We start from the raw sequence: 27,098 nt of genomic DNA, 5'->3' as shown, positions 1-27,098 counted from the left end.
ACACAACTATTAATCCATTGTATTTTATATATATTATGTGCAATATCTTTTGTAAAAACACATCACCTAGCCCTCTCTCTCCTGATGTCCACAGGATATAGCAGCCAGATACAAATACAGTCGCAATTTATTCCAAAGACACATTGTTTTAGTTGTATTTTTGCTATATTGGATTCATTAGTGCTTTTGGTGGTAGATTTTTGCTGCGTATTTTATTTTTTGACTCCTGTTTCTTTTTAATTCTTTATTTATTGAACATTTTAGATTTAGAACTACAATAAAGCCTGAAATCTACCCAACAGAAAGGTAAATTATAGTGAACTGAAACATCAGGATTAAAATGTGTCTCTCTCAGATTTAACCAAAATTGTACAGTTTTCTTGCTAGTGCTATTTATTTTGGCTGTGGCATATTCCAAACTAATAATGTCTAGTAAGTAGAGTTTCCAAGAAATATCAACTGAAGTTCATCCAGCCATAGATTCAGGATCGTTTTCTTTGCAGCAGTCAGAACAATGGGCAGAATCCTTCTGTGATTGATGGATAAAGAGAGTGATGAAACGTCCAGCAGGGGAAAGAGTAATGTGTCACTTTGGATCTAAGTTCCCAATAGATTCAATAGTAGGTCTCGTAACTTGGACCAGAACTGTCTTGTTTTTTCTTTTTACTGAACCTATTATTTATTGAACCATACCGAAACCATGACCCTAAAACCGTGATATAAACCAAAGTGTGAGTCATCTGTATTGTATAACTCACCCTAGAAATGGTTAGTAAATTCGCATTTGGGTGGGGGGGTGAGCAAGCTCTTAAAACATATCATTTAAATGAATGATTACTGCTCATGTGGTCTAAGTCGGAGCTCTCAGAAAATTCCTGGTTTTTAAGTTGTAAATGTGAGTTGTGCAAGGAAGAAAAGTGGCTAATAATAATAAAGTTCAGCTCCAACTCACACCTGCTTAATAGTTTCTAGTCTTGAACACATTGATTAGTTGGTGTGTTTAATTTAGCCTGATCTCACGAGAAAACGTAAGTATTTTACGTTTTGTCAGTTTAGTGGCTAATTCGTACAAATTCGTACAAGTTCAGTCGTACGAAATTGTATGATTTTAAAAAGGAGGCGTGGCACCTAACCCCACCCCTAAACCCAACCATCATTGGGGGATGAGCAAATCGTACTAAATTGTACAAATTAACTCGTGCGAATTTGTACGAATTAGCCACTAAATCAACAAGTTACGAATTGCCGTGAGATTGTGTTGGTTTAATTAGGGTTAGAGCTTAACCATGCAGAGCTGTGGCCCTCCAAGAATCCAATTTGAGACTGACAGTATGCTTTAGGTGTCTTTGCTTATTATTTCCAACCAAAGTGGAGACACTTCAGGCTGCATGTCCTGGATTTTCAGCACTTGTTTGATGTACTCTTCATTCATGCTCCTCAACTCAGTCAGGCACGTCACAATCTTTGGGAACAGCAGACTAACAGGAGGAAAAGATTAAAATGAAAGAGCAGCCAGAAGAGCTTTTCACACCTTGCTATAGGTGACAATTTCAAAACAATTCTGTCACCATTTATTCACCCTTTACTTGTTCCAAATCTATTTGACCTATGATCTATTTCTCTTTCTGTTGAATACAAAATATATTTAAAAAAATGTTGGAAACCGGTAACCACTGGTTTCCAACATTCTTCACCAAATCTTTGTGTTTAACAGAAGAAAGAAACACATTAATGCATAGGTCTCAAACTGGATTCTTGGAGGGCCGTAGCTCTGCACAGTTTTGCTCCAACCCTAATCCAACACAGCTGATGCCACTAATCAAGGTGTTCAAGAGTCTTTTCAGAGCAAAACTGTGCAGAGCTGCGGCCCTCCAAGAATCCAGTTTGAGACCAATGCATTAAGGTTTGGAACCACTTGAGGATGAGTAAATTGTGAGTAATTTTTTATTTTATTTTTCAAAGAACTATCTCTTTAACCCTGGGTTATTGTCATTGTAAACCCTACTTTTAGATATTGTATATTATAGTTATAGCAATTGCTGCAGTTAGAGTATTCTTATTTATACAGTATTCTTATTGTTGTTAATAATAATTATAATAATAATAATAACAACAAAAACAATAGTCCTTAATGAATCTATTTGCTATTGTAAAAGTGTGTGTGTGTGTGTGTGTGCGTGTGTGTGTGTGTGTGTGTGTGTGTGTGTGTGTGTGTGTGTGTGTGTGTGTGTGTGTGCGTGTGTGTGTGTGTGTGTGTGTGTGCGTGTGTGCGTGTGTGCGTGCGTGTGTGTATGTTGATGGTCACTTCCCCAGTCAATCTTCCTCTAACTTCAGTAAAGTAACTCAACATTCCTTTATCAAACTAAAGTTTTAAAAATAGCAACATAGGATTTTCTCAGCTGTTAAACTGTCAGCTTTGATATTTGAATTGAAGCCAAAGAAAGTAGTTCCTCACACAAATGGGTTTTTAAGGGCAGTTTTTTTTCCTCCCCCTTTTAGTTGTCCACTAAACTCTGGCAGCACACAAGTCACTTGTCAGGTTTTTACCTCAAAGCTGTGCTTTTCTTAAAGCAACACTATGCTTTTTTAGGAAATAGGCTCATATTACAAGTCACCAATAGTTAAATAGTTGAGTTTTACCATTCTTAAATTTGAGTCTGGCTGGACCACTTTTAGTTTGGCTTTATATATATACATCCCCCAATGAGAGCTCAGTGTCATTGGTGCTACTTGTATCGAGGCAGCCTAATAAGATCTTTATGGCTCACCCAGACAACAGGACTGCATGATTGTTTGAAATGCACGCAGCAAAAGCTCATGCACATATTAACATGAAAACAAGGCTCTGTGATCACTAGTAAATCTGCTGCGAAGGCCAAGGGAGAAAGAAATGGACGGGAAATTGAAAAAAGTAAAGGATTTAAATGCTCTTATTGATTAATAAACAAACCACTACAGAAACATTACGATGATTTATTTGAAACACTCAACTAAAGTTATTGAGTGAGTTAGGAGTAAAAACATGTAAAATAACGGAGTAAAAAGGAGTAAAATAACATTTAATATGCTATTTTCACATGCTTTATTATCCGCAGCAACATAGAGCCATAGATCAGTGAGAGGCGACACTACAGCTGTCTAATAACAGAATGATTCTCATTGATTTCAGAACCTATTAAATCTTATGTGATTGTTTGTGAAGCTTGTCAGTGAATTTTGGCTCAGTGTAGTAAATGCTGAAAGCAGGTGCTGAAGATTTTAGCTGATTACAGAGTTTTACTGTCAAAATACACATGGAAATGTAATTTGATTAATCGTGCAGCCCTACTGGACAATTTGATTTGGCTACACTATTCAGTTTGCCAGATTCCCCCAGGTTCATGGGTTTTCATTTATCATCGATGGCTCCCACAGATGTCCCTGTCCTGCACAAGGTGATTGTGTCTTTCTAGTGGATGACAAAATTAATTCAATTTCTCCAGTTAAGATAAAGCAGCAGTTTTACAGGCCTAAATTTATTGCACCAAAAAGCGAAGAGGTTATGATTAGGGCTGGGCAATTTTGCCTAAAATCTAAATCTCGATTAATTAAATGTGTTAACATATTTATATATATATATATATATATGTATGTATATGTGTATATATATATATATATATATATATATATATATATATATATATATATATATATATATATATATATGTATATATATATATGTATATGTATATGTGTATATATATATATATATATATATATATATATATATATATATATATATATATATATATATATATATATATATATATATATATATATATAGATATATATAGATATATATATATATATGAATGAGTGCATTGCTTGATTTTAAAATAATTGAAGGAAACACACACTCTCTACTTTCTATGATTGTTTATTGTAATTTTATTGTAATTTATTGTAATTTTTTTCTTATAAAAAAGTTAAAATATGTGTGTCAACACTACCAAAACGACCAATCACAGAGCTTGCAGTACGTGTCGTCGCAACATGTAGGTAAAGTTTTGAGAGGTGCATAGGGATGCGACTGCATGAAGGCTGTGCCGGACCATACACGTGCTCTTGATGGAGCAGGGTCATGTGACTCCATATGCAATAGGGAAAATAATAAATAAAAAAACCTGGCAAAATTAGACTGATTATAGGTTCTAAATGTCAATTTCTAGTTATGATGCATTTGACATACAGTTATGCAGTTGACAGAGCACAGAGACATGTTCCTCCAGAACCTCAGCCAGTTGAGGCTCAGCCAGTGGCTCTTGGGGCATCTGTAGCTGTGGTCTATTATCAAATAGTTTTATTGATTTATCAAACCTATTCTGTAAGTTTGATAAATCAATTATATTACCCAATAATGGACATCAATGAATGACCTTGCTTGTGTGCATTGGAAGTTCCGGTTTCCCATTGGGAACAATCAAAAAAACAAAAAACAAAAACAGACTACTGCCTCCCCTGGTCCAGAAAGACCTCCTACACAGGCACTGAACATGCACTCTCGTTCAGTTGCCGTTGGTCCATGTAGTGTATCCACATGCAGCTTTTTGGTCCAGATGAATCCAGATGTGAGTCAGTGCACGGCGACAACACAGTTGGGTTTTGTCAGTGCTAGTTGTTTGGTGTCAGATTGGTGTGTCAGGCCCTTACAGAATAGTGTCAGTCACTATACTGGGGCGTTAGGACCCACATAGACTGGCTGCAGTGTAAGAACCACAGCAGTGTAAGGCCTTTAACAGCTACCTAGTTTTTCTCAGGTGGTCTCCCACCCAGGCACTCAAGGCAATCAGACTTGAGCTACAGAGAGATATGACTATCGCAACGTAAAACCTTAGATTAAATAAATGCAGCATTGGATAACGCAACATATTTTAAACAACTAAATCTTCTTATTGGCAACTGTTTTTTATTATAATAATTCTGTACAACACCATAAACCCTGATGAATTATATATACGAGCTACTCAATTGGCGGCCCCTGGGCCGAACTTGGCACGCAAGGCAATTTGTTTTCGGCCCTCCAAATAGTGTAACAAAGACATCAAAAATAAATTTAGTTCAGTTGAAAAACAGCCGCTATAGTTATGAAGTGACGTGTGTCTGTTCAATACAGCATGAGCTGCAGTTGAAGGCTGTGCAGAGCGTGAGTCACCTGACATTAAGCGAGTGAGTGGTGCAAGCAGCCGAAAACATTTGGATACTTAAGCTTAAAGACTTCGCAACGCGCGTTTCTGTTGCACAGAATGAAACTGCTGCAACTAAACAGAGTTATGCCACCTGTGTGCTAGTTTAAAATTCTGAGCTTATAGACCAAGGCTAATACACACACACTGGATTAACTAGCAGCTGGTCATTCACATATCGCGTCTTTTCCAAGTGCAAGTTCATTATTTCAAATGTAAGAATATATGTCAATATGCATGCGCAAGCGGAGCGATGCGCTCGCGCCTTCCAGACGAGTGGAAAACATCTCATGCCGTAGTGGGGAGAGTTGTGTGTGGCTTTTAGTGCAATGTAAACCAAACATACGTTAGACAAATTATTCCAAATTATTAAAATGATTATGTCTGTATGAACACAGATGATAACAACCGTTCAATTAAATATTTGCCTAACATAAAGCTTAAATTTACATTAGACGTGACATTTGAATGTTTGTAAAAAAAAAAAAAGCCAATTGTACAATGTACTGATATTATGTAGTTTCAAAATACAATATATTGACATTTTAATGTAGAAAAATACAAAATGGGTGTCTTAAGGAGCAAAAATACAACATATGGGCTCTTATTTGCTGTTGTGTCATCACTCATATTGCAAGTCATATCTCTCCGGCCCCACATTTGGGATGCTTTTCATAAGTTTGCCCCTATGACAAATTAATTGAATAGCTCCAATATATACTTTCATAAAGAAAATAGTTCCACAAACAATTCTGCACACATTTTTGTACAATTTTAAATTTTATTTTCCTGAGAGGATCATATACTGTACATTTATTTATATTATATTATTTATTTATATTTATATCATTTTTAAAATAGCCAGTGTAAAGACAGAAAACCTGAGTGTATTGTGTAGTAATTATACATGTAGTGACAAGTTTCCTCATCGTTGTGTTCGCAAGATGAAATAACTGCTAAATCTACACAAAAAGTCAGCATGAAGGCATTGTGAAAGAGATTGTGCTTTACAAACATACCTGATATCAAATACACTTAAACATCTGATCTGCACTTTAACATTCACGACACCACAATGATTTTCATCATCAACTCTTACCCAGACACTATGAAATAACCTTAAAATGCTACTTTGACATCTTTTCAGTAAAGTCCTTAATGTGCTTACTTAAATAGGTTAAGTTCACTGCATTTAGAAAGGCAATCACTTCTCAAAAACAAGTCAATGTGATAAACTCTTACAACCTCTAACAGGATCAGAGATTCATCAGAATTGTAGACATTCAAAATACAGTTAGCTTGGTTTCTAATAAAAGGCAATCACAATAGACATGAAATAACTGGATATCCAGCCACACACACCATAGAGGGAATCTCACAAAACCTGACAGGAACAAGTTGAGGTTTCGTTGCTGTAATGAAATATAAATCTGATATAAATATCTCAATACATAAAAAATCATAATGGACAAAAAAATAGAAATATTCATTTTTTTTCTATTATGGAGATTTAGCAAAGTACGAGCTGAACATGTTCTGCATGAGATTCATAACATCACAAGTTCATTTACATTCTTGGCAAGAACATGTTTGAATCAAGTAAGCTATTAACATATGACACTGGCACTGATAATATAAATATTTAGATTGTGTATATAAGTTTTTAAAGGGCCAAGAAACTCCCCTGTTTCAGCAGGGTGTTTTCACTCCTCTAGTTTGGAAAAGTCAGGAAAGTGGGTTTGTCAAGCTCTGTTTTGGTGAGAGTGTGGGGGAAGGGAAAGAGGGAAGGTTTTGGATAAAAAAGGGAGTTTCCGTTTGGGCAAGTGCTGATTTTCACAGAGGCAAAACAAACACACAGACTCAGGGGAGAAAGACAGTGACTGTGTTTACATGGACATAAGTAATCGAATTATTTGCCAAATCATTAATTTGTCGTCTTTCCTTTCACTTTTACTCAGGAACATTTTATGCTTGCCCCCGTGACAAACGAGATATTGCATACAATATTGCTGAAAGAGTGAAGTTTTAATGGAATGTTTGATACCGCAGATTGTATAAGAGAAAAAAAAACCCTCCGTATTTTTCTGTAACTTAGATGCACTGTGTAGGTAGCATCAGAAAGCTGTGTGTATATACTATCCTGTCACAAAATGCAGCGAAAATCCTACACGACGCTAATAGTTTAATTGCGGTGTTTACATGTTTACACTCGGAGAGCAGCATTTACAGCTGATCTTTCAGTCCAAAATATTGCAGTGATATTAACATACTGTAAACTTAGTAATTAAATCATTTTGACTAAAGTATGTCTTTAAAAACTGAAAAAGTACTGCTGATGATACGAACTAACTTTGCCATCTGAATAAACAAACAAAGACCACATCGCTCACTTACCAAATCTATAGAGACAGGACAATCAACACCAACTGGAGCTGTGTCAATTTTAAAAGGAGATGAGCAGCAAATCAGGATTTCACCACTTCCAAATGCGAAAAGGGAAAACAAATTATCCTTACAAACGTATTTTTGTCGCATGTCGTGTGCACTGTAATCCTCACGTGAGTCAAGCTGTGCTCTCATAGCGGGAAATGAAAACAAAACCTTCGTTGCAGCACATTTATAAAACTGTGCAAAACTGACGACCTGTGTCTCCAAACAATTCTTCTTCTTCCACTTGTTTTGGCAACTCAATGTACCGTCTCTCTGCCATCTGAACACTGTAACAGGCAAAAACTTTCTATAATGCTATCATGCATATTAATGAAGTTGCACTGCATACACAATAGAGCGCGCTGATTGGTTTGAACCAAGTCTTTCTCTTGAATTAATGCTGCAGACTCAGAGACGTCACGATGCACTCCCAGGTACAGACATCCAGTCTACATGCTGGAATCCATGCAAGTATCTAATCGCTGAGATGCAGCTTCAAAAATTTGTTTGAAACCGGAAGAACGAATTTGCTTGAAGTAACGCAAAAACAACCAATTTGGTACCTTGGTAGTGGCTAATGGGGATCCTGATAAATAAATAAAAATAAAATAGTGTTTTTAGCAGCATTGGACACATGTATGACTGTCAACAGATCAATTTTTTTTTTGGTGTTTTGTGACCCTTTAACATAATCTTAACATATTAGAGCCATTGTTAACATACCACTATTTTGCATAAAAATTATAATCAATAAACAGCTTTGTCAAGACAGACCATTAACACAAATGACAAGTATGCATATTGTCAGCTTATACTGCCAGAATAACAATTTCATATGGCATCTCCTCTATATACCCTGCAAAGTTTAGGCGGTAACACTTTACTGTCCTGCACAGTAAAAAATGCTTTTCCCCCACACAATTGATTTGTGTTAGGACAACATGAAGGAATTAAGTTAATTTATTATTATTATTATTTTTATTTTTCTTTTTTATTTATCTAACAATGAACAATGCCTTTGTTACCGTGTATTTTCATCTGTTAACCTCAGTTGCAAATTTATATTACAGTAATATTATCGAATACTATGTAAATGTTCATATAATTTATGTACAAAACAGTTTATAAAGGAAAATTTTCTTTCAGTAGATTTTATGAGAATTTAACAAGTGTTTCTAATTGAATTTGCATGGCAAACCTTGAATAAAACAGCCCCATCACACAGTAGTAACGATAAATTTCAGGAACACCTTTACTGCTACTTTAAGGGTCTGTTCACACATGACGCTTTCCGAAGAATTGGTAAATGTGTGGGAGGGGTTATTGTTAAAAATGTTTATTTTTAAATTGTGTTAATATTCCCTCCCCCCAGATATAGCAAGAAATATTAGCAGATTCTGTCTAGCCCAGACCTGATCTGGCTACACAATCCTACCTACTGTTACACTGTAAAACCCAACAGTTGACTTCATCAAATTAAATGAGTGTAGTCAACTCAAAATTGACTGAAAGTTAATTCTACTCATTTGAAAAAAGTTTTGAACTCTGTGTTGTAGGTAACGAGTTAATAAAATACCTCATTACTTCAACTTTAATGGAGTAAGTCCACAGTACTCCTATAGATTTGCTTTTTAACTCAAATGGTTTGTAACAATTGGTTTCCTCAAACGGTTTGAGTTGCCTTAACTTATTGGGTTTTACAGTACTCAGTTGGTTTGAGTTCTCTGCATTTATTGGCTTTCACTGTGGTCAAATTGCTTCGTTTACTCAGATGGATTGTTCACAGTACTCATTAGGATTAGTTTTTGAACTTAAATGGTTTGTTGCAGTCGGTTCCCTCAAATGTTTTAAGTTGCCTTAACTTATTGAGTTTTACACTGTAGCAATGTTAACTAATGTTTACAAACAGAACCTCATTGTAAAGTGTTACCATGAAAAAGTGGAGAATTCAAATCCAATCTTAGTTGAACCCCAAACATCAAGTTCCAATAAAGAAGTTGACGTAAGAGATAATATGTGGTTATGAACCATAGAAAATGTTCTTTTGTGAAACGATGATTGGCTGTAGGATATCCTCAAACACAGTTACACTGAGTAACACCAATATAAAGCTACTTGTCCACAATTTCAGTGTTCGCTGTTCAGCAGTTCATTATCAGCAGGCACAGTCCTTGCCGTGCTAGTCTTTCAGTCTTTAGTGTCCTCAGATGAAGGTCAGCAATAGTGTAGTAGTTGGGAATAAGTAGAGTTGCACATGCTTTGTGAGGACTTAGGTGTCTTTGCTTATTATTTCCAACATAAGTGGAGACACTTCAGGCTGAATGTCCTGGATTTTCAGCACTTGTTTAGTGTACTCTTCATTCATGCTCCTCATCTCAGTCAGGCATGCCATGATCTTTGGGAACAGCAAACTAACGGGAAAAAGATTCAAATCAAATTGCAATCAATTTCTGTTGAGTATGGCAAAGTGGAATGCAAAAGAAGTACTTGCTTAAATCACAAGCTGCAAAGAAGTATTACAGTATCAACTCAGCACAAAAAACAATTAATAAACAGTGCTATGAGAGCTTGTGAGAAATGTTGGAGTTCTGTGTACAACATTTGCATTTCCTCCATGCCTTTTATTAATCTCTGAAATGTCACTGTGTCTGTTTGGATGTCGATGAGCTGAGACAGGTACAGCGCTCCTCATGAGTAATCAGAGTTCTAAAGTTAGGGACAGGTAATGCTTTGGATTAGCCAGCCCATCAGATTGACCCAAAATAATTTATTGTGCTAAAATACAGATGGGTTCTAGGCTTGAGCGATGTCGACCAATTTGGCATCGTACGATGTCCAGTGTGAAACATCGCGATGGACGATGGCATTGTCTTCACAGGCGGCGGTAAATTAATTATTTTATAAATAATTCATTAATCCATAACAAATAATTATTTTGTAGCAATGTACTGACGCTGTGACACGTTACCTGATAAATTAAAAAGACAGAAAAGTCATTAGGTGCAGACCAGATTATTCAAATATCACGTTTAACAACTATAGTGAGACGCGATCCAGCGGTACATCCTTTATAAACTTTCTGACTTTTCAGAAAGCGAGGTGAAACGCCAGGCTGGACGTGGATCGTTTTTGTTTTAAAATGCCATTTTAAAACTAAGAGGAATTAGTGTAAATGGGGCCATGTGTATTTTTCACGAGCGGGTTGCTGCTGTGACGGGGGCGGGGTGGAGGATCGCGATGCTGGCTCAGCATCGTGATGTCTAACAGACATCAGCGATGGACAATGGCATCGTCCATCAAGCCAACCCTAATGGCTTTCAAATTCGATCCATCCAATTTATACTTCTGATGCGAGTGCATGCTGTGCAGCATAGCCTTTGCACATACCCTTCACCATACCCTGACATGCACCTCTCAAAAATATAACTACATAACATCAGCACAGTGTGCAAAGTCTGAGATTGGCTGGTTTAGTATAGCTTTGAGGAGTGTAAGCGGGACCATGGGAGTGGAGTGAGCCCAGTGGTGGGTGTGTTTATAAAGTCTAGTGTCCAGCGGAGAAACTCCAGATATCTACTTTTGTTCTGTGTTTATTATATAATTAAAGCTGTTGAGCAGTTGCTGGTTCATGTCATCTCTCTCCGGCCCCTCATTTGGGATGCTTTTCATGAACTATCCCCCATGACAAACTAATTGAATAGCCCTAATATATACTTTCACAAAGAAAACAGTTCCACAAACAATTCAAACATTTTTGTACAATTTTAAATTTTATTTTCCTGAGAGGATCATATACATTTATACACACATACATATATATGAGGAAGTCAGAATTATTAGCCCCCCTGTTTATTTTTCCCCCAATTTCTGTTTAATGGAGAAAAGATTTTTTCAACACATTTCTAAACATAATAGTTTTAATAACTCATTTCTAATCACTGATTATTTATTATAATTTATTTTATCTGCCATGATGACTGTAAATAATATTTGACTAGATATTTTTCAAGACACTTTTATACAGTTTAAAGTGACATTTAAAGGCTTAACTAGGTTAATTAGTTTAACTAGGCAGGTAAGAATAATTAGGCAAGTCATTGTATAGTGATGGTTTGTTCTGTAGACAGTCGAAATAAAAATAGCTTGAGGCTAATATTTGTTACCTTAAATTGGTTCATAAAAAAAATTAAAAACTGCTTTTATTCTAGTCGAAATAAAACAAACAAGACTTTCTCCAGAAGAAAAAATATCATCAGACATACTGTGAAAATTTCTTTGCTCTGTTAAATATAATTTGGGAAATATAAAAAATAATAATAAAAAATCAAAGGAGGGCTAATAATTCTGACTTCAACTGTATATACATACACACACACACACACACATATATATATATATATATATATATATAGTTTTTTTTTAAATAGCCAGTGTAAAGACAGAAAACCTGAGTGTATTGTGTAGTAATTATACATGTAGTGACAAGTTTCCTCATCGTTGAAATTTTGTCACACGATGAAATAACTGCTAAATCTACACAAAAAGTCAGCATGAAGGCAAAGAGTGAAAAGAGATTGTGCTTTACAAACATACCTGATATCAAATACACTTAAACATCTGATCTGCACTTTAACATTCACGACACCACAATGATTTTCATCATCAACTCTTACCCAGACACTATGAAATAACCTTAAAATGCTCAAAAGTCCTCAATGTGCTTACTTATATAGGTTAAGTTTACTGCTGAATGAGGCATTTAGAAAGGCAATCACTTCTCAAAAACAAGTCAATGTGATAAACTCTTACAAACTCTAACAGGATCAGAGATTCATCAGAATTGTAGACATTCAAAATACAGTTTGCTTGGTTTCTAATAATAGGCAATCACAATAGACATGAAATAACTGGATATCCAGCCACACACACCCTAGAGGGAATCTCACAAAACCTGACGGGAACAAGTTGAGGTCTCGTTGCTGTAATGAAATATAAATCTGATATAAATGTCTCAATGCATTAAAAAAAAAAAAAGAAATATTCATTTTTTTCTATTATGGAGATTAAGTACGAGCTGAACATGTTCTACATGAGATTCATAACATCACAAGTTCATTTACATTCTTGGCAAGAACATGTTTGAATCAAGTAAGCTATTAACATATGACACTGGCACTGATAATATAAATATTTAGATTGTGTATATAAGTTTTTAGCATAATCTCAACATATCAGAGCTAGTGTGAACATACAATATTAACATACTATTTTGCATAAAAATTATAATAAATAAACAGCTTTGTCAAGACAGACCATTAACACAAATGACAAGTATGCATATTGTCAGCTTATACTGCCAGAATAACAATTTCATATGGCATCTCCTCTATATACCCTGCAAAGTTTAGGCGGTAACACTTTACTGTCCTGCACAGTAAAAAATGCTTTTTACCTAACAATGAACAATGCCTTTGTTACCGTGTATTTTTATCTGTTAACCTCAGTTTCAAATTTATATTACAGTAATATTATCGAATACTATGTAAATGTCCATATGATGTATTTACAAAACTGTTTATAAAGGAAAATTTTCTTTGAGTAGATTTTATGAGAATTTAACAAGTGTTTCTAATTGAATTTACATGGCAAACCTTGAATAAAACAGCCCCATCACACAGTAGTAACGATAAATTTCAGGAACACCTTTACTGCTACTTTAAGGGTCTGTTCACACATGACGCTTTCCGAAGAATTGGTAAATATGTGGAAGGGGTTATTGTTAAAAATGTTTATTTTTATATTGTGTTAATATCCCCTCCCCCCAGATATAGCAAGAAATATTAGCAGATTCTGTCTAGCCCAGACCTGATCTGGCTACACAATCCTACCTACTGTTACACTGTAAAACCCAACAGTCGACTTCATCAAATTAAATGAGTGTAGTCAACTCAAAATTGACTGACAGTTAATTCTACTCATTTGAAAAAAAGTTTTGAACTCTGTGTTGAAGGTAACGAGTTAATAAAATACCTCATTACTTCAACTTTAATGGAGTAAGTCCACAGTACTCCTATAGATTTGCTTTTTAACTCAAATGGTTTGTAGCAATTGGTTTCCTCAAACGGTTTGAGTTGCCTTAACTTATTGGGTTTTACAGTACTCAGTTGGTTTGAGTTCTCTGCCTTTATTGGCTTTCACTGTGGTCAAATTGCTTTGTTTACTCAAATGGATTGTTCACAGTACTCATTAGGATTAGTTTTTGAACTTAAATGGTTTGTTGCAATCGGTTCCCTCAAATGTTTTGAGTTGCCTTAACTTATTGAGTTTTACACTGTAGCAATGTTAACTAATGTTTACAAACAGAACCTCATTGTAAAGTGTTACCATGAAAAAGTGAAGAATTCAAATCCAATCTTAGTTGAACCGCAAACATCAAGCTCCAATAAAGAAGTTGACGTAAGAGATAATATGTGGTTATGAACCATAGAAAATGTTCTTTTGTGAAACGATGATTGGCTGTAGGATATCCTCAAACACAGTTACACTGAGTAACACCAATATAAAGCTACTTGTCCACAATTTCAGTGTCCGCTGTTCAGCAGTTCATTATCAGCAGGCACAGTCCTTGCCGTGCTAGTCTTTCAGTCTTTAGTGTCCTCAGATGAAGGTCAGCAATAGTGTAGTAGTTGGGAATAAGTAGAGTTGCACATGCTTTGTGAGGACTTAGTTGTCTTTGCTTATTATTTCTAACCAAAGTGGAGACACTTCAGGCTGAATGTCCTGGATTTTCAGCACTTGTTTGGTGTACTCTTCATTCATGCTCCTCATCTCAGTCAGGCATGCCATGATCTTTGGGAACAGCAGACTAACCAGGGGAAAAGATTTCAATCAAATTGCAATCAATTTCTGTTGAGTATGGCAAAGTGGAATGCAAAAGCAGTACTTGCTTAAATCACAAGCTGCAAATAAGATTTACAGTATCAACTCAGCACAAAAATCAATTAATAAACAGTGCTATGAGAGTTTGTGAGAAATGTTAGAGTTCTGCGGTACAAACATTAAATGCATGAGTGATTTAAACAATTTTAAAGGTGCAGTATGGATTATTAACTGCTACTGCTCAACTGACACTGCAGTCAAAACCAATGCAAACTGCTTAATGACACCAACAAGAATGAGCACAACTGACAACGGTACAACATTTGCATTTCCTCCATGCCTTTTATTAATCTCTGAACTGTCACTGTGTCTGTTTGGAAGTCGATGAGCTGAGACAGGTACAGCGCTCCTCATAAGAAAATAACCAATCAGAGAGTTCTAAAATTAGGGACAGGTAATGCTTTGGATTAGGCAGCCCATCAGATTGACCGAAAATATTAATAATTTGTTGTGTTAAAATACAGATGGGTTCTAGGCTTGGGCGATGTCGACCAATTTGGCATCGTACGATGTCCAATGTGAAACATCGCGATGGACGATGGCATTGTATTCATAGGCAGCAGTGAATTAATTATTTATAAATAATTCATTAATCCATAACAAATAATTATTTTACCTTTTCAACTACCTGACCCGCATTGTCTTTGTTTTACCCATAACCAAATCATAAATAAATAAAAATAAGTTGCACACAAATTACCACCTGTCAATTACTTTTTGCGCGAGACTCTGGCATGAAGAGGCAGAGTGATCCGTGTCATTATAATGCCATCGACAAATTTGGTTGGTAAAGAAGATGCACAACCAACAGGAACCAGCCAACAGTATCTGAGGTTTTCGCTAAAATTACTAAGTTTAAGCATGAAAGCAAAAGATTGAAGCAGTGTACTGATGCTGTGACACGTTACCTGATAAATTCAATAACAGAAGAGTCATTAGATGCAGACCAGATTAATTAAAAATCACGTTTAACAACTATAGTGAGACATGATCCAGCAGTACATCCTTGATAAACTGTCTGACGTGCACTGCTCTTCTGGGCTCGACTGCCTAGAGCTCAGACAAGCACATGACAGTGTGAGTGTGCGTTTTCAGCAGTATAGTGTGGAAGGAGGGCTTTTCAGAAATGATAGATGAAACGCCAGTGTGGACGTGGATCGTTTTCATTCTAAAATGCCTTTTTAAAACTAAAGTTCTGTGTTTCTTATATAATTAAAGCTGTTGAGCAGTTGCTGGTTCCTGGCTCTTTTTTCCCTGAATGTTTGAACCAGATATTGTTTATCCTCATATAAATCACTATACTGAATAATATAAATAAAGGTAATATTATTATTATTATTATTATGCATGTATTTCAGTATACAACTATTATTCTAGATAAATAACAGATTTCCCAGTACTGGGTTGCGGCTGGAAGGGCATCAGCTGTGTAAAACATATGCTGAATAAGTTGGCGGTTCATTCCGCTGTGGCGACCCCTGATAAATAAAGAGACCAAATCGAAGGAAAATGAATACATAAATAACAGAACTCAATCTGTAAAGACACAACTGGAGTGATATGCTAAGATCTTCTAAGAAATCTTTTGCATAAATATTAATTTCATTTGACAACTCTAGAGAACACAAAATAAAATCTACAGAATTATCTGTTGTCTGAGACCTGACTCTGATGATAGAGAATTAAGTTTATTAAGTCTAATCCCCCTGACTGCTTTATTGACCTTATTCTTGGCTTCTGAGCAGGAGCAGCCATTTGAATCTTTTTGGCTCGAGACTTCTGGTCTTATTCACTTCTATTCATTTTTAGATGAAAAAACAGCTTGTTATGCTGCTTGATGCTGCAAACAGATATTTCCTTATGATATTATTATAGAGCAAGCAGTTTGACCATTTTCTGCCATTTATTATCCCTAGTCATTTCTCCCATAGGTAACTGAATCGGAAGTTCTAAAACAATCGCAAAAACTCATTAAAGAATAAGGTCAATGCAAAAAAATCTGCCTTACAGGAGCCATGTTTAGTCAAAAAAAGATCGTCATCATATTATATAAACTTTAGTTTTGTCCACTTGCAAAACTCACTGCGTGATGATACCTCTTCATTAAAGGCTGTTATGCTAATTTCACAATGTATGACACAAGGTACCACAACACCTATTTTTCAGCATGCATGTTAACAACTGGGATTCACACTGGGAGGAAGAGCAGTGCGTCAAGCAGGAACGGCCTGTGTAGTGTGTGCATGGTCTATGTGCATGGTGTAGAGTCAAGCAACATGCCTGGTTTGAACTACTGTTACAGTAGAATCATATGCATTTCTGGCATTAACCCAAATCACCAGCAGAGAAATTTAACACAATGGAACAGAAACTCCACTGCCTCCTAGCATATTGGAAGTGTTATTGCTAGAGCAGCAAAGACATAATGCATACATATAAATTTACACAAAGGCATTCGGCTATGTGCAGAGTAGGTGTCGTGGGGTCATGTAATTGCTCAATGTTGAAGGGTAAATTAGGCTTTACTTTCAACTGGAACCCTGATTGTGCAAATCTGACTGGATAAGTTGGAAGTGGGGCAAGAGATCACAAACCAAAAAACAATCAAACATTCTGAAATATTGTGCACATTTCCAGGTAGAATAACTGGCTGTTTTTCAGAGATGCGAGGTTAGCATGTTTCCTAAATTTCTGCAAACGCATGCCATTTTTATACTTTAGAGGAGTAATAAAAAAAATGACATACTGTATGCAAAATTGGATTGAGACCTTAGAAAAAAGACCTTGGTATTTCTTGAGCTTGCATTCAATGGCCTCCTCTATCCTTTCTTCCCAGGGTATTGTTGTTAGTGCTATGAGCACCACCTGCTTGGTGCCTAGACCATATCTGGTCTGATGCTAGTGTGTACAGCACCTTTAAAGTGAGATTCAACTCTACTGACATTCTCAACAGCACTGTCATAGAAAACAGAATGGCTAAATCTCTGCCAAGACAACATGTGACTGCAAACTAGCGTGTATTCTTCGCCTAAGTATAAGAAATTGCGAGTCTGAATAAGCAGGTATTACAACCTATATTCCCCACCAATTACAAAAACTAGTGTGACAGATGCTTAACTAAAAAAGGCCATATAAGTCCACATTCCATGCTCTGCCCTCTTGATACAATTGTCTTCATCAGGAGTGTCCACAGATCTCCATGTGGAAGGTCTTTGTTCAAAGGCACAGGTGTGAAGTGAATGTCCAATACAAGGTTATTATAGTTAATGAAAACGAAAACTAACATTTAAAATGATTTTCGTAACTGAAATAAAAATAAAAACTGAAACCGTATTGTGTATATAAAAAACTAACTGAAACGAACTAAAATTATTGCAAAAAACGTCCTTTGTTTTTGTCTTTGTAAATGTATTTAATACATAAGCCTACTGTTCGCCTTTTAGAAGTAAATCTATTTACTTCGTGCTGCCAGGTGTTTCACCTGTACAGCACCTCAGAGTCTGTAATCATGCTGCCATTGTCCAGATCAAGCCAGTCCTCCTCCAGTCATCCTCGCTGTTGCTCCCGTGGCAAAAACAACAAGTGGACATGACAGCAGCACAGTGACAGCATTAAATACAGAGACTTAAAATTATTAATTTAACACATTTGTGCCCAATAATGGGTTTTATTTCTGCATTAGTAATAGCAATCGCAAACTAATCTTTTTAACCAGATCTTCTAAGTGAACTAGTTCACCAAATAAAACTGAATCATTTAAAATAATTCGCATCTCCAGTAAGCACTGTTATCCACAAACTACTTAATTTTTAACATACACAATACCCCCTCTGACTTGAAATAAACCAATATATACTGTTATTCAGTTATTTAAACAGTACGCTGAGATCAGATTTGAGAAGCGGTGAACTGATAATACTGCGCATGTGTGATTCAGCAGGTGAACTGAACACAAACAGTACATGACAGCCTGCTGTGACTGAACTAAACTTAAACAACTGCAGTGCGGGTAAAGCTAAGGCCTGGTGAAAAAAACTTGTTTATTTCTTAACAGAAAGTCGTAATGGAATTTAAATAAGTGAATCATGCTTCAGTTGGGTTGTAAAAAGTAACTGTAAGAAATGTTTCAGATCATGTTGATGTTTTAACTGACTGAAATTATGATTGCTGACTGCATATTTTTGATATGTTGAGTGCTAACATGGGAGGATTGTCACAAAAGATCTGGTTTGTGTTAAAGATCCAAACCGTGTATCTAACCTCAGAAGCAGCCTTGCACACATATTTTACTTAAGGCTGCTCTCTTGTGGGTTGTTGTATTAGAATTTGAGGATGGGTATAGGGGAGCGCAGGGCACAAAGTAACACTGGGTAAAAGGTAACACAGAGTTTTAAGGTATTTGCTCAGGGTTAACCATGGCGTGCTTCCGAGGTTTTCACCAGTGTCTGCAGACGTCTTCCTGCCAATCATTGAAAAAGTTCATAATTAACAGGGTTAAGCCACACACTGTTGTACACAAATTAAACTAACAAAATAACTGTTGAATTTTTAGTGTAATATTAAGAATTTAAAAAAAATATATAGAAAAAAATTATTTTATTGATAATAATACAAATAAATGCATTATATAATAATTGATAATAATGCAAATAAATCCAAATGTATTTATCCAATAAATAAATAAATAAATAAATAAAATAAATAAACATACTGTGCGTTGTAGAATAAAAAATAGCTACTGAGTAAATATGGCTATAATTTAAAATAAACTGAATTTAAAATAATTATGTGAAATCTGCCTTTTTAAGCACGTGTTACAACTAACCCTCTGTCTGTTGCAATTTGCCTGCAGGTGGGGTAAATAGTAACATTTTTACTTCTGGCACTTTTGCAAATACTGCACAGAAACCATAGGTCTGGCGACCATCCTTTCATTGCTTGTAGGAGAGGCTTGTGTGTTGTTGGTAAAAAAACAAATGGTTTGTCCAACCCCATTACTTTGTTCATTATTTGGCCAAAACCAAAAAGTGTTACTTTGTGCCCCGCTCTCCCCTAGATGGTAGTGGTAGATGATAGTGGTCATGTGTCCTCTGAATACATGTTTAAAAAAAATGTATGGTTAAGTTTTTATTATACAATATTTATTGTATTTATTTATTTCTGATGATTTTGAATCTAGCATTTAACAAATGTCCTTATTTACAAAAAAAAAAAAAACTAAAACTATTACTGAAACTAATAAAAAACTAAAACTAAGCAATTTCAAAATATAGAAACTAATAAAAACTAGTAAATCTGTCTCTAAAAACTAATTAAAACTAACTGAATTTGAAAACAAAAAGTCAAAACGAAAAAATAAAACAAATGAAAAATCCAAAACTATTATAACCTTGGTCCAATCTGAAGAGGTCAACTCTGTGGTAGTGCATATGGATCACATGAGACGCACTTCTTACAAAACAGATGCTTTATACACATAAATACTGGTGAATAAAATGTTCATTACTAACCTTTCTATGAACATGAGTTGATTATAACTACAGATCAATGGTAAAAATAGCCTACTGTAACTAGCCGTCTGCAATTCTATAAAAAAAAAAAAATGCAACATATATGAACACATACAGGCCCTTACAGTCTCCGACATGTTATCAATTACAGATAAATGACACACAGCAATACATTTAGTCCTTATTTAATTTCAAAAGGAACATGCAGAATATAGCCCACAGTCAGTGCAAACCTCTCATCGGTGTCTTTAATCTTCAGCAGCACATGTAACCTCTGTTAGAGAGTAATTCTATCATTCCGAGTTTATAATAGTCCAAAAGATGATGATGATAGCTAAACATGGCACTTTGTTCATGTTTGAGGTTGCAGACACATCATTTGCTGTTTTTTTTTGGCTCATTATCATCAGCTCAAGAAGTTTGTTATTTCAAATATAGACGTGCAGCGAGTGCAAGCGAGAAAGTGAAACCACTCGCACTTTTTAGACGGACTCGTAAAACAACAACTGGACACAACAGATTTTGTTCTTCTTGGCTTTGTGGTTGTTCATCAAGATGATGACAAGGTTTATTTAAGCGTAGGTCGACCATGGCTTGTTATTATATGTATATATTAAAACGGTGTAATGTCTTGGCTGTGTTTTTAAAAATGGCGCTTCCTTTGTTTTCATTCTCCTGCTTCTGCGAGTGACGTATCTCTGTAAACCAATTGTGTTCAGCTTTTAGGTACCCCTTGACAGTGGAAATGGCCATAAAAGTGCACCGAACCGTACCGTTACCACTCAGTGGAAACTCGCCAAAAGTAACCTGTCCAAAGTTAGGTACAATTTGAAAGCCGCACAAACATGCCTGTGCATGAGATGGAGAAGGCAGAAGAAGAAGTATATCCAGATTTGCCATGGATTTACTAGTAACTCTAAATGTAACCAATTAGGAAGCAGATTTGTGTCATTTAAGCCAAATTGGTAGTTGTGTTTATATTCATACCAGTGTCCTTTAAGTATTGAGTAATTTTGTCATTTTTACTACTTTGGGTTGAAGTTAATTTTATTTTTTGTTTTAATTTGAATCTTTAATTAATACTGCTGCATTATTAATTAATATCGCTGCATTTTTCACATCGAATGCAAACTATTACCTGAAAGGCTTCTAAACCACTTTTCTTCCAAGATTTGTTTTCTTTTAACTTTTATTTTAGTTAACATTTATTTTATTTTGCATGACCAAAATAAGCTAGGTTTATGGTTGAAGTTTTGATTAACTATAGCTTAGATTTATTTTAAATATCTTTAGGATACTATTTTTCAAATACCATTAAATCTATATAATCAGGCCACTTCTCACTATGGCAGTGAGGTGCACACATGTACGCTCATGAAGAATCAGTCCAATCTGAGTGAATTTACATCAGCATCCCCAGTAACTCAAAATCAACATACTGCTACTGTCAACTCAATGTGTCAAATGTGTGTGTCTAAAAGACAGAACATGCAATATTATGAATTATACATGTGCAGTGTTGCCAAATCAGGTGCTGGTGCCACCATCTACAGAATTTGTTGACACTTGTTGACTTCTGGAGCTGCATTACCACTAGATGCTCAGCAGTCACTCAGGTGTCTTATATTCATGTGCTTTAGAGAGTCATAAAAAACACTGTGTGCTGCAAATGAACAGTAACTTCAACATTTGAGTAGTAATTGGAATTACAAAGACTTTTATCCACTATTTTACCACAATTTTATTGTTCTGATTTAATCCACACATGACTATTGCACTTAAAAAACAAAGTAAGTATTTCAAATAATAAGGTTGAACTTTAAATAATCTATTAATATAGTGAAAACCTGGTGAGAGGTATGGTTGGCTATAGGCTTTATTTTTATCAGTTATGAAAATAACATACTTTGTTCATATTATTCATGTTATTCATGAGTTATTCGTGGGTCTGCGGAAAGCAGGTTATTTCTAGTAAATTACCTTTTAATATTAAATGGCTGAACTGTGAGGAGAACAATACCGCCTCATGAGCCATTTTTAAACTATAAACTATAGGTGGGCATAGATAAATTTTTTTCATCTAGATTAATCTCACTGTAATCTTGGAGTTAATCTAGATTAAAATGGCTCATTTGAATTCTGGCAAAGGTATTTAGAATATGTGTGCTACCCAAATAATGACTAAAAGTAAGTCTTTGAGAATGGGTTTCTCATGCCAGGTGGTGCATTAGACCAGGGGCTCATCTCCTGTTTCCAAAATGCATCACAAACTGCTTGAGAAACTGTTCTACTATGATAATTGGTGATGCCAAAAAATTAGGTTCAATAAGATGTACTTGTGTTTATTAACTGTACTCAGTTAGTAAACACAGGTACATAACATGAATTTTGAACAGTAGGCCTACCGAAGCTCGAAACAGTGACTTTTTTTATTTTATTTTTTATTTTTTTATTTATTTTTTTTCTTTTCTTTGATTACCTTAATCCGACTAAAGTCATAACTGAACTAAACAGAAATGGAATTAAGATGTGGTGTATGCATATATTAGTGGCATTATTAAAGTAAACACTGCAATCAAACTATTACCGTCATGTAGGACTTTTCGGCACTTCTTGTAAACACCTTAATTACATTATTGTCTATTAAGACAAATAACTAGATTACAGATGTCCATGTAAGTGTAGTCAGTAGTGTCTTCAAAGTAAGTGAAAGATCCAGAAAGGCATCTTGCTGATTTGATTCAGAAGGGCACGTTTTTGTCAGACGGCTCACCGTTTGACTTTCATTCACAGTCATTCATTTTAAAAAGCACCTAGTCCATTTTATTTGTATATGTTTTACTCGAACGCATTACCTCTACAGGTGCCTGATAGTTAGATGTGGAGCTAACATTAATCAGATTCACTCTAGTGAACTGCATCCATGTTAGCATGTCACGTTTGATGTGGTAATTTCACAGTAGGAATACACACAGGTTGGAAGACTGGCATTCGCCCCCTACAGTGCAATTCCGCCAGGTATACATCCGTGCTAAAATATTAAGGTGAAAGTCATCATAGCTTGTGTAGAATAGACCCAGCTCCCAACCCAACTTTGAGAATAGATTAATGGCGATATAGAATTTTTTTTTTCCGCCCGATAAGAGTCTCGCGTTAACGCAGCATGTTAATGCCGATATTGGCCCATCACTACTATTAACTAATTGTTGACAGTTAACTAAAATTTACTTCTATAATTCACACAAATCATCACAGATGTAGGAAAATTTTGTTTAGTATATAAAATTCATACAATATAACTTGATTTTACACTACAGTTGATTTGTCACTGCACGCTGTGATATGATTCAGCTCACTTTGCTTCAGTTTTGCTCAGCTTTGCATTTCCATTGCAGTTTAGTTAGGGTTGAAAGAATTCTCTCTATAGTTGTGCCACCTCTACTGACTTCCTAAAACTTTTTCAATTCGGGTTGGGATATGCAACCAACATATTACTGACAACCAACATATTACTGACAACCAACATATTACTGACAACCAACATATTACTGACAAAAATGCTTTAATTTTCTTTTTCTTGCAATGCTATAATATTGCTTATTTAGTGTATTGTGTCATAAATCCAATGATGCTGTAGTGTTGGTGATCAAATTGGTGATCAGCAGTGTTTATATGTCACATTTTGTTAATGGTACACCTCACCAGAGGTAGTACTAAACATAAAAACCACACACTACAGAATGCAGTGGAAAAGCCCTCAAAAGTGAGCCTTTCCAAACCAAAACACGATGTAGTGAGAAAGCACCTTATAACATACCTGCCAACATTCCCATTCCCTGGGAATCTATCGTATTTAAGACCCATGTCCCGACACCCTCCCATTTTGTTATTTCTCCTGGAAAACTCCCCTTATTTTCACCACCAGCCCCCCTCCCCCCACTCGGTCCTTAACTTTTTGGTATAGTCTGTAACACCCCCAGGTTGCCAACTGCAGTGGCCGATTGCAGTGGCCGCCCGAAACCCGGTGCATAATACAGTTACTTATCTGGTTCTTAGCTGTGTTATTCAGACAGCTCACCTGCTACACCAAGCCTCAACACCCAACCCCAATAGCAAAACATGCTATGGGCAAGGTCTCAATGATTGTGCCTTTGTCTTTATGGATCCGTTCAGGCCAATTAAACTCTTTTGTTGATGAATGTGTGGTCAGTGGCTGGACAGGTTCTTTCTCCTATCTACTTCCTTTGCATGCTTTGATTAGGTTTGTCTCCACCTTTAGCCACTGCCCCTCCTAAAACATATAATAGACAGGACAACTATGTCTCAAATTAGACTCATTTTAGACTTGTTTTAGACTTGAGACTTGCTAGACTTGTATTAGAGTCATGTGGACTACTTGTGAAGATGCTGTTTAACTGCAGAACAACCAACACATCTAAATAAAAAATTCTGCTTGTCGAGTCTCCTGGATTGGGTTGTCATTTTTACAATACACCTAAAAAAAACTTATGAACATTCTGTTCAGCTTAATTTCTTAATGAAAACTGTAGTTAATCAACTTTAAGCGTAACAAGTTGATGCAGTGGTTTCTTTTTTACAGCCTTTTTCAAGTCATCCAACCAATGAAATGAACACCATGACTATGCTAATAAGGACAATAACCCAGGGTTTAAAGTGTAAACAATGTGTAAAAATAAAAGCGTCTGCTAAATGACTAAATGTGTAAATGGGTGGTACTAAATAGCAAGAACTAACAGTGAATTTAGAGCATTATGGAGCATGAAGTGAGATAAATCTGACAAGTCAAAAGAGAAATGACATAAAGAAAGTGCTCTTACTGTTTTTCTGGCCCATTTCTCTTGGCCTCAATGTAAGTCTTTAGAGTGAGCGCTATTGTTTCCTGGTTGCGGTCGATCACTTTGTGGTCTGTCACACCAGGGCGATCTGTGGATGAAAGCACATGTCAGAGATAAAGTGACAGCCTTTGTGTATGTGTTCAAGTGTGTGTTGTTCAGCTTTACTTGAAGTACCTGGTGAGAAGAGCGAGAGGGCCTGCATCAGCACATACTCCTCCTCATGCAAACGCAGCTTACGCAGTGTGTAATGGAAATTCATCATTGGGTCCAGCAGATGGTGCTGAAAACCAGCTGTTCATCAGCAAAGGAATGAAGGGGAAAAGAAAAAAAGGAGTGATGCAGGATGTATAGTGCAACACTGGTCCTGAAAGCACACCAACGGTACACATTTTCAACCTCTTCCCATTCAAACACATCTGAATCAACTCATCAGAACATAAGAAGAGACTCCAAAAACTGAAATGAAAGCGTCAGATAAGGGAAATGTTCAAAACGTGTACTGTTGGTGTGCCTCCAGGAACAGGGTAAATATAAATGTACATGTAACGACTTCAAAGCATCTTAGGTACAGTACAGTACAGTACAGTACCTGACAAAAGTCGCCTATCCAAGTCTTAGGAACAACAAATAATAACTTGACTTCTAGTTGATCATTTGGTATCAGAAGTGGCTTTTATGAAAGGCAAATGTCTCTAGATGACACTTTTTTACCAAAATAAAATATGATCATGCCTTGATTTTTAATTAATTATGAGAGTAAGGTCTGACTTTGCTTAGACAAAAGTCTTGTCACTTAACAGAAATAATGTACAGTATAGAATATAAAGTTATGGTGCAGTGGAAAAATAATTAATATTGTGTATGGCTCCCATGAGCTTGGAGGACTGCATCAATACATCTCTGCAATGACTCCAATCACTTATTAAAGTCATCTGGAATGGCAAAGAAAGCATTTTTGCAGGACTCCCAGAGTTCATCAAGATTCTTTGGATTCATGTTTAATGCCTCCTCCATCTTACCCCAGACATGCTCAATAATGGTTATGTCTGGTGACTGGGCTGGCCAATCCTGGAGAACCTTGACGTTCTTTTACTTTTGGGAACTTTGATGTGGAGGCTGAAGTATGAGAAGTAGCGCTATCCTGCTGAAGAATTTGCCCTTTCCTGTGGTTTGTAACGTAATGGGCAGCAAAAAAGTCTTGATACCTCAGGCTGTTGATGTTGTAATCCTCTCTGCAGTTCTCTCTCAACCCCCCTTCAAACCACGATTTTTCTGTCACCAGACTTGACTAATTTTTATGAGAATCTTGGGTCCCAATAGGGTTCCAATAGGTCTTCTGCAGTATTTGTGATGATTGGGATGCTGTTCAACAGATGATTCATCTAGAAAAATCTACCTTCTGCCAATTTTCTAAATGATTAACTAGAAGTCAAGTTATTATTTTTTGCTCTTACAACTGTGATCGACGACAAGACTTTCTTCAATGGCTTTGTTAGGTAGTTGTTAGGAAGTTGTTATGTTGTGTACAACATGAAACACAAAGAACTTCCCAATATTTAGTTACATTTAATGATATACAGTAAATATTATTTTATTTTTTATAAAAAAAGCTATTTGTAATACACACTGAAAAAATAACTGTTATTGCTTCTTCAGACTACGTATTTAATATTTGAGTTTGAAAGTTGAAACAGTTCTTTCATTTTTTTTTAAACTTAAATGTTTTATGTTCTATCCACTTAAAGTTGTAAAAATTATACTGTTAAGTTAAATCAATTTGTGTTGGGACAACATGAACTATTTGTGTGGAACCCAGCATTTATTTACAGTGCAGTATTTGGTATATTACACCATCATTGCTGTGGGTGGACAGAGAGAGTGTGCGTGTGACAATTGGTCCAGTAACTTCGCAGGCGTGCGCTAAATATAACTTTGCGATAGCTCTAATGAGCAGTTAATGTGTTGTTGAAACTCCAAGCAGAAACAGATGACTTTAATGTCAGCATGTATGTATTAAAAGAATATGCAAGTAGGTTGATTCCGTATATTACAGTAGCTCAGGTCAGAATAATCAAATTTTCTGTCTGACAGAATGTCTAAACCTGTTGATGATCATCTAATGTTTAGGAATGTGTGCTGCA

The 27,098-nt window shown here is 35.8% G+C and overlaps 1 protein-coding gene across 4 annotated transcripts in view; it reads right to left on the bottom strand.

Moving 5' to 3' along the window:
• Window positions 1-673: 673 nt before the first annotated feature.
• The window catches only part of nr1i2 (nuclear receptor subfamily 1, group I, member 2), an 80,680-nt gene continuing 54,255 nt past the window's right edge, over window positions 674-27,098 (bottom strand). For 2 of the 4 annotated variants that reach the window (XM_056464781.1, XM_056464784.1), the window contains 3 exons: window positions 25,132-25,248; window positions 24,940-25,045; window positions 11,402-14,517 (listed from right to left, as the gene is read on the bottom strand). In XM_056464781.1, coding sequence (XP_056320756.1) covers window positions 14,376-14,517; window positions 24,940-25,045; window positions 25,132-25,248 — 365 coding nt within the window. In that variant the 3' untranslated portion in view covers window positions 11,402-14,375. Of the gene's footprint in view, window positions 1,479-6,018; window positions 10,064-11,401; window positions 14,518-24,939; window positions 25,046-25,131; window positions 25,249-27,098 lie in introns of those variants that run through there. The other 2 variants (XM_056464783.1, XM_056464782.1) reach the window with 2 other exon arrangements.

The sequence above is a fragment of the Danio aesculapii genome, chromosome 9, assembly GCF_903798145.1.
Source record: "Danio aesculapii chromosome 9, fDanAes4.1, whole genome shotgun sequence".
NCBI classification, from domain to species: domain Eukaryota; kingdom Metazoa; phylum Chordata; class Actinopteri; order Cypriniformes; family Danionidae; genus Danio; species Danio aesculapii.
Note: the sequence above shows the minus strand (reverse complement) of the source record. Positions and strands in the feature narration are given on the sequence as shown.